Below are 9,196 nucleotides of genomic sequence, written 5' to 3'. Positions count from 1 at the left end.
TCTGTTATGCAGGCTTGGAGAGTTTCCTCTTAAAGCTGGAGGGGGGTGAGTTGTCTGGCCTGACTCCATTTTATGAGTCTGTTATGCAGGCTTGGAGAGTTTCCTCTTAAAGCTGGAGGGGGGTGAGTTGCCTGGCCTGACTCCATTTTATGAGTCTGTTATGCAGGCTTGGAGAGTTTCCTCTTAAAGCTGGAGGGGGGTGAGTTGCCTGGCCTGACTCCATTTTATGAGTCTGTAATGCAGGCTTGGAGAGTTTCCTCTTAAAGCTGGAGGGGGGTGAGTTGTCTGGCCTGACTCCATTTTATGAGTCTGTTATGCAGGCTTGGAGAGTTTCCTCTTAAAGCTGGAGGGGGGTGAGTTGCCTGGCCTGACTCCATTTTATGAGTCTGTAATGCAGGCTTGGAGAGTTTCCTCTTAAAGCTGGAGGGGGGTGAGTTGTCTGGCCTGACTCCATTTTATGAGTCTGTAATGCAGGCTTGGAGAGTTTCCTCTTAAAGCTGGAGGGGGGTGAGTTGTCTGGCCTGACTCCATTTTATGAGTCTGTTATGCAGGCTTGGAGAGTTTCCTCTTAAAGCTGGAGGGGGGTGATTTGTCTGGCCTGACTCCATGCTATGAGTCTGTTATGCAGGCTTGGAGAGTTCTTGTGAAGTCCCGTAAGGCCGGCACGCCACCAGGGATGTGTCTTTTTGAAGAGCCTCTTTTCACAAACTTCCTATTGATAAGAGGACAGCTGACCTCCAATGGAGGATAATACATGGAGCCAAAGCCACCAATATGCATGTGGTACACCTGGATCTGACAGTTGGGGAAGGATGTCTATTCTGTGCTGAGTGTGAAACTCTGGCACATCTGTTTTTACAGTGTCCCAGGTTGGTCGGGATGATTGACCTGATCACTTCTTGGTTCTCAGCTTTGGGAGAGGTTTTCTCTTCCCAACTGTATATATTTGGGCTAAAGTACAGGTCATTCGGGGACAGCCTATTACAAACTGGTTAACAATATTGATCTGTTTATGAGTATATGGGGTATTCAGAGTCTGTTGTGTTTAGTTACTGTGGAGGAGGATTTGGTGTTGTGTTTTTAATTGATGTGTAATTATGGTTTTGTATGAGTTTTTATTGTGTTGTGGGCTCCCAGACCCAATAAAGATGATTTAAAACTCTCTCTCTCTCTTTCTCTCTCTCTCTCTCTCTCTCTCTCTGTTTCTCTCTCTCTCTCTTGCACTCTCTCTTCTTCTCTATCTTGTTTTCTCTTGTTTCACCATCCTACCTGTTGCTGCTCTGTCTCCTCATTCACAGAATTATATAGAACAGTCAATTATAGGATCGCTTTGCCCCAATCTCTTTTTCTCTCACATCTCTCTTTCTCTCTTTCTCCCCTTCTCTATCTCCCTCCCTCATCTATCTCTCTCTCTCTCTCTCTCTCTCTCTCTCTCTCTCTCTCTCTCTCTCTCTCTCTCTCTGTCTCTCTCAATCTCTCTCTCTCACTCTCTCCCCTATCTATCTGTCTCTCTCAATCTCTCTCAGTCCCTCCCCATTGCTCTCTCTCTATCTCTTTCTCCCTGTAGATGTATTTTAAAGGTGTAGTGTTGAAGTGAGCAGCTGTCTCAGAGGGCTGGTATTATTACATGACACTAATGAACTGATTTAAACACATTCAACAGGTTAGGCCAGACAGAGAAAATATATCACCTCACATGCTCACTGCTATGTATAATTGATGACACATAGCCTCACAGTCTCTCTCTTTCTGTTATCACTGTCCCTTTCACTCTCTGTCTCCTTCTCTTTACTTTCTCCTTCTCTCTCTCTTTCCCTCTGTTCTGTCTTTCTCCCTGCTCCCTCTCTGCTCTTTCTCTCTCTTTCCCTCTGTTCTGTCTTTCTCTCTCTTTCCCTCTGTTCTGTGTTTTTCTCCCTGCTCTCTCTGCCCTTTCTCTCTCTTTCCCTCTGTTCTGTGTCTTTCTCCCTGCTCTTTCTCTCTTTCCCTCTGTTCTGTCTTTCTCCCTGCTCCCTCTCTGCTCTTTCTCTCTCTTTCCCTCTGTTCTGTCTTTCTCTCTCTTTCCCTCTGTTCTGTGTTTTTCTCCCTGCTCTCTCTCTGCCCTTTCTCTCTCTTTCCCTCTGTTCTGTGTCTTTCTCCCTGCTCTTTCTCTCTTTCCCTCTGTTCTGTCTTTCTCTCTCTTTCCCTCTGTTCTGTGTCTTTCTCCCTGCTCTCTCTCTGCTCTTTCTCTCTCTTTCCCTCTGTTCTGTGTCTTTCTCTCTGCTCTTTCTCTCTCTTTCCCTCTGTTATGTGTCTTTCTCCCTGCTCTCTCTCTGCTCGTTCTCTCTCTTTCCCTCTGTTCTGTGTCTTTCTCTCTGCTCTTTCTCTCTCTTTCCCTCATGTGTCTTTCTCCCTGCTCTCTCTCTGCTCGTTCTCTCTCTTTCCTTCTGTTCTGTCTTTCTCTCTCTTTCCCTCTGTTCTGTGTCTTTCTCCCTGCTCTCTCTGCTCTTTCTCTCTATTTCCCTTTGTTCTGTGTCTTTCTCTCTGTTCTCTTTCTCCCTTTATCTCTCTCTTTCTGCTCTCTCCCTTCATCTCCCTCTTTCAGGTCTCTTTCTGCTCTCTCCTTGCTCTCTCTCTGCTCTCTCTCAATTTCAATTCAAGAGGCTTTATTGGCATGGGAAACATATATTTATATTGCCAAAGCAAATGGAAGAGACAATAAACAAAAGGGAAATAAACAAGGGAAACATTAGTGAACATTACACTGACAAAAGTTAAAAGAATATAGACATTTAAAATGTTATATTATTGTCCATGTACAGTGTTGTAATCATGTGCAAGTAGTTGAAGTATGAAAGGGAAAATAAATAAACAGATACAGTAAATATATGTTGTATATACAATGTTGTTTGTACACTGGTTGCCCTTTTCTCATGGCAACGGGCCACACATCTCGCTGCTGTGATTGCACACTGTGTTATTTCACCTAACAGATATGGGAGTTGTTTGATTTGTTTTTCAAATTCTTTGTGCGTCTGAGTGATCTGTGGGAACTACAGTACCAGTCAAAAGTTTAGACACACCTACTCATTCAAGGGTTTTTCTTTGTAGAATAATCATTGTAGAGTAATCAAAGCGAACTGTGTTAGAGACATCAAAACAATGAAATAACATGGAATAATGTAGTAACCAGAAAAGTGTTCAACAAATACAAATATATTTAACATTTTAGATTCTTCAAAGTAGCCACCCGTTGCCTTGATGACAGCTTTGCACACTCTTGGCATTCTCTCAACCAGCTTCATGAGGAATGCTTTTCCAACAGTCTTGATGGAGTTCCACATATGCTGAGCACTTGTTGGCTGCTTTTCCTTCACTCTGCAGTCTGACTCATCCCAAACCATCTCAAATGGATTGAGGTCGGATGATTGTGGAGGCTAGGTCATCTGATGCAGCACTCCAGCACTCTCCTTCTTGGTCAAATAGCTCTTACACAGCCTGGAGGTGTGTTTTGGGTCATTGTCTTTTTGAAAAACAAATGATAGTCCCACTAAGCGCAAACAACATGGAAATGGATTATCGCTGCAGAATTCTATGGTAGCCATGCTGGTTAAGTGTGCCTTGAATTCTAAATAAATGACTGTGTGTCAGCAGCAAAGCACCATCACACCATCACACCTCCTCCTCGATGCTTCACGGTGGGAACCACAAATGCGGAGATCATCCGTTCACCTACTCTGCGTCTCATAAAGACATGGCGGTTGGAACCAAAAATCTAAATTTGGACTCATCAGACCAAAAGGCAGATTTCCACCGGTCTAATGTCCATTCCTCGTGTTTCTTGGCCCAAGCAAGTCTCTTCTTATTGGTGTCCTTTTAGTAGTGGTTTCTTTGCAGCAATTCGACCATGAAGGCCTGATTCATGCAGTCTCCTCTGAACAGTTGATGATGAGATGTGTCTGTTAACTCTAATGAACTGTTAACTATTATGAATTTATCCTCTGCAGCAGAGGTAAATCTTGGTCTTCTTTTCCTGTGGTGGTCCTCATGAGAGCCAGTTTCATCATAGCGCTTGAGGGTTTTTGCGACTGCATTCGTTTCTCTTTGCTTACTTGAGTTATTCTTGCCGTAATATGGACTTGGTCTTTTACCAGTCCATCCAGGATTTTCTGGGGGTGATTTCTGCAGCCAAAAATGCTTGATTTTGCAGCAACTTTTCTGAAATTCTCCGATACATTTTGCGATGTTTTTTTTTCTCATGTTAATTTCATATAAAGCAATAAAAAGTAATATGTGCTCAATTTTAGGATGATTTTATGCAGAATACATAATACAAAAACTATTAGAAACATCTAAAGTGCTCTGTCATAATCCACTCACACATTCACAAACACACACACACACACACACACACACACACACACACACACACACACACACACACACACACACACACACACACACACACACACACACACACACACACACACACACACACACACACACCTCTCCATCAGGCTGGGGGCTTGCTACCAACACGAGATGCACCTCCCATTCACACTCACACACACACACACACACTCTCCCTCGCTCTCTCTCAAAACCCCCCAAATAGATTCAAATCTGATCAATCGCTTTCAATTTGACGATTGATATTTCTTTCGCATAAATTGTCTTCAAAATACTTGAGATTGTGATTTTTTCTGAAAGGGTCGTAAGGGAGATAAAGAACAGAACTTAAAAATAGAGTTTTGTGGTTGATATGTACTTTTAAAACAGTATTACCATTTCTAAAAAATCCTGAAAGATTATGCTTTCGTTATCCGTATTAAGTTTTACAGAGAGTTTAAAACGGCAAAGCTGACAAATTAGACTGGGGAGCCAGAGTGCCGACCACCCTACTAAAGCCAAGGTTAGACTGGGAGAGCAGAGTGCCGACCACCCTACTAAAGCCAAGGTTAGACTGGGAAGAGCAGGGTGCCGACCACCCTACTAAAGCCAAGGTTAGACTGGGGAGCCAGAGTGCCGACCACCCTACTAAAGCCAAGGTTAGACTGGGGAGAGCAGGGTGCCGACCACCCTACTAAAGCCAAGGTTAGACTGGGAGAGCAGAGTGCCGACCACCCTACTAAAGCCAAGGTTAGACTGGGGAGAGCAGAGTGCCGACCACCCTACTAAAGCCAAGGTTAGACTGGGTGAGCAGAGTGCCGACCACCCTACTAAAGCCAAGGTTAGACTGGGGAGAGCAGAGTGCCGACCACCCTACTAAAGCCAAGGTTAGACTGGGGAGAGCAGAGTGCCGACCACCCTACTAAAGCCAAGGTTAGACTGGGTGAGCAGAGTGCCGACCACCCTACTAAAGCCAAGGTTAGACTGGGTGAGCAGAGTGCCGACCACCCTACTAAAGCCAAGGTTAGACTGGGAGAGCTGAGTGCCGACCACCCTACTAAAGCCAAGGTTAGACTGGGAGAGCAGAGTGCCGACCACCCTACTAAAGCCAAGGTTAGACTGGGTGAGCAGAGTGCCGACCACCCTACTAAAGCCAAGGTTAGACTGGGAGAGCAGAGTGCCGACCACCCTACTAAAGCCAAGGTTAGACTGGGAGAGCAGAGTGCCGACCACCCTACTAAAGCCAAGGTTAGACTGGGAGAGCAGAGTGCCGACCACCCTACTAAAGCCAAGGTTAGACTGGGAGAGCAGAGTGCCGACCACCCTACTAAAGCCAAGGTTAGACTGGGAGAGCAGAGTGCCGACCACCCTACTAAAGCCAAGGTTAGACTGGGAGAGCAGAGTGCCGACCACCCTACTAAAGCCAAGGTTAGACTGGGAGAGCAGAGTGCCGACCACCCTACTAAAGCCAAGGTTAGACTGGGAGAGCAGGGTGCCGACCACCCTACTAAAGCCAAGGTTAGACTGGGAGAGCAGAGTGCCGACCACCCTACTAAAGCCAAGGTTAGACTGGGAGAGCAGAGTGCCGACCACCCTACTAAAGCCAAGGTTAGACTGGGAGAGCAGAGTGCCGACCACCCTACTAAAGCCAAGGTTAGACTGGGAGAGCAGAGTGCCGACCACCCTACTAAAGCCAAGGTTAGACTGGGAGAGCAGAGTGCTGACCACCCTACTAAAGCCAAGGTTAGACTGGGAGAGCAGAGTGCCGACCACCCTACTAAAGCCAAGGTTAGACTGGGAGAGCAGAGTGCCGACCACCCTACTAAAGCCAAGGTTAGACTGGGGGGAGTAAAATTCCGACCACCCTACTAAAGCCAAGGTTAGACTGGGGAGAGCAGAGTGCCGACCACCCTACTAAAGCCAAGGTTAGACTGGGGAGAGCAGAGTGCCGACCACCCTACTAAAGCCAAGGTTAGACTGGGAGAGCAGAGTGCCGACCACCCTACTAAAGCCAAGGTTAGACTGGGGAGAGTAGAATTCCGACCACCCTACTAAAGCCAAGGTTAGACTGGGGAGAGCAGAGTGCCGACCACCCTACTAAAGCCAAGGTTAGACTGGGGAGAGCAGAGTGCCGACCAGCCTACTAAAGCCAAGGTTAGACTGGGAGAGCCGAGTGCCGACCACCCTACTAAAGCCAAGGTTAGACTGGGAGAGCAGGGTGCCGACCACCCTACTAAAGCCAAGGTTAGACTGGGGAGAGCAGGGTGCCGACCACCCTACTAAAGCCAAGGTTAGACTGGGGAGAGCAGGGTGCCGACCACCCTACTAAAGCCAAGGTTAGACTGGGGAGAGCAGGGTGCCGACCACCCTACTAAAGCCAAGGTTAGACTGGGAGAGCAGAGTGCCGACCACCCTACTAAAGCCAAGGTTAGACTGGGAGAGCAGAGTGCCGACCACCCTACTAAAGCCAAGGTTAGACTGGGAGAGCAGAGTGCCGACCACCCTACTAAAGCCAAGGTTAGACTGGGAGAGCAGAGTGCCGACCACCCTACTAAAGCCAAGGTTAGACTGGGAGAGCAGAGTGCCGACCACCCTACTAAAGCCAAGGTTAGACTGGGAGAGCAGAGTGCCGACCACCCTACTAAAGCCAAGGTTAGACTGGGAGAGCAGAGTGCCGACCACCCTACTAAAGCCAAGGTTAGACTGGGAGAGCAGAGTGCCGACCACCCTACTAAAGCCAAGGTTAGACTGGGAGAGCAGAGTGCCGACCACCCTACTAAAGCCAAGGTTAGACTGGGAGAGCAGAGTGCCGACCACCCTACTAAAGCCAAGGTTAGACTGGGAGAGCAGAGTGCCGACCACCCTACTAAAGCCAAGGTTAGACTGGGAGAGCAGAGTGCCGACCACCCTACTAAAGCCAAGGTTAGACTGGGGAGAGCAGAGTGCCGACCACCCTACTAAAGCCAAGGTTAGACTGGGAGAGCAGAGTGCCGACCACCCTACTAAAGCCAAGGTTAGACTGGGAGAGCAGAGTGCCGACCACCCTACTAAAGCCAAGGTTAGACTGGGAGAGCAGAGTGCCGACCACCCTACTAAAGCCAAGGTTAGACTGGGAGAGCAGAGTGCCGACCACCCTACTAAAGCCAAGGTTAGACTGGGAGAGCAGAGTGCCGACCACCCTACTAAAGCCAAGGTTAGACTGGGAGAGCAGAGTGCCGACCACCCTACTAAAGCCAAGGTTAGACTGGGGAGAGTAGAATTCCGACCACCCTACTAAAGCCAAGGTTAGACTGGGGAGAGTAGAATTCCGACCACCCTACTAAAGCCAAGGTTAGACTGGGGAGAGCAGAGTGCCGACCACCCTACTAAAGCCAAGGTTAGACTGGGGAGAGCAGAGTGCCGACCACCCTACTAAAGCCAAGGTTAGACTGGGAGAGCAGAGTGCCGACCACCCTACTAAAGCCAAGGTTAGACTGGGAGAGCAGGGTGCCGACCACCCTACTAAAGCCAAGGTTAGAGGAGTAAAAGTTGAGTAAAACACCCCTCACCTTGATTCTTCCAGTGCTTCCCACAGTCTTCCCTGCTACCACTTCAGTCATGGTGATCTGCCACCACTGTGGGAACTGTTCTGACATTCTCATATGCTTTGCTGATTCGGAGTGACTTTCTCTAGTTTCCAAAAACATTTGGAAATTGTTTCGCACGGTCTTTAGCTGTTATTTTTGTTGGCAAAGGAGATTGATTTCTGTTCATTGTACTGTCAGACATCGACAATCACCCATCACCTTCGCACATGAATACGCTGACAGGCCAGGGGGGAAAAACATTGTTGACGTGTGGTTGGATTGGGCAATTTTCCACGGTACAGTGCAGTAATTGGTCAAAATTACGAACCCCGCTTTTAATTGACCCTTTTATCCGCTAAAAGTGCAGGGATTGATCAAAATTGCGAGCTCTCACATAATTCCGCACTGATTGCAGAATCCTGGAGGGACTGAAATAGGGCTATCTTCTGTATACCACCCCTACCTTGTCACAACACAACTGATTAGCTCGAACGCATTAAGAAGGAAAGAAATTCCACAAATGAACCTTTAACAAGGCACACCTGTTAATTGAAATGCAATCCAGGTGACTAACTCATGAAGCTGGTTGAGAGAATGCCAAGAGAGTGCAAAGCTGTCATCAAGGCAAAGGGTGGCTACTTTGAAGAATCTCAAATCTCAAATACATTTTGATTTGTTTAACACTTTTTTGGTTACTACATGATTCCATGTGTTATTTCATAGTTTTGATGTCTTCACTATTATTCTACAATGTAGAAAATAGTAAAAATAAAGAAAAACCCTTGAATGAGTAGGTGTGGCCAGACTTTTGACTGGTACTGTATGTGTCTCTAATGTGGTCATACATTTGGCAGGAGGTTAGGAAGTGTAGCTCTGTTTCCACCTCATTTTGTCTTCTCTCGAGAACCAGGTCTGCTTATGGCAGCCTCTCTCAATAGCAAGGCTATGCTCACTGAGTCTGGAAATAGTCAAGGATTTTCTTAATTTGGGGTCAGTCAAAGTGGTCAGTGGTCTCTTTCTCTCTCTCTCTCTTTGCTCTCTCTCTCTCCACTCTCTCTGCGCTCTACTCTCTCTCGCTCTGCTGTCTCTCTCCCCCTTCATCTCTCTCTCTCTCTGCCCATCTGCACTTACATGTGTGTTAATGATGTGATTTCCATAAGATGAATTTCAGAGAGAAAAGAATGTTACAAAACCATAATCTCCATCTAATTATATGAATTAATCATACAGGATTCATTAATATATTTCTCCTCTTGTTTCCCACT

The 9,196-nt window shown here is 46.9% G+C and overlaps 1 protein-coding gene across 1 annotated transcript in view; it reads right to left on the bottom strand.

Moving 5' to 3' along the window:
- Positions 1–609: 609 nt before the first annotated feature.
- arnt2 (aryl-hydrocarbon receptor nuclear translocator 2) overlaps positions 610–9,196 on the bottom strand; it is a 96,937-nt gene continuing 88,350 nt past the window's right edge. The window contains exon 18 of the mRNA XM_039000062.1: positions 610–795. Within this exon, the coding sequence (XP_038855990.1) occupies positions 610–795 (186 nt within the window). The remainder of the gene's footprint in view (positions 796–9,196) is intronic.

The sequence above is a fragment of the Salvelinus namaycush genome, chromosome 1 (assembly GCF_016432855.1).
Source record: "Salvelinus namaycush isolate Seneca chromosome 1, SaNama_1.0, whole genome shotgun sequence".
Taxonomy (NCBI): Eukaryota; Metazoa; Chordata; class Actinopteri; order Salmoniformes; family Salmonidae; genus Salvelinus; species Salvelinus namaycush.
This window is presented reverse-complemented; position numbering and strand designations above follow the sequence as displayed.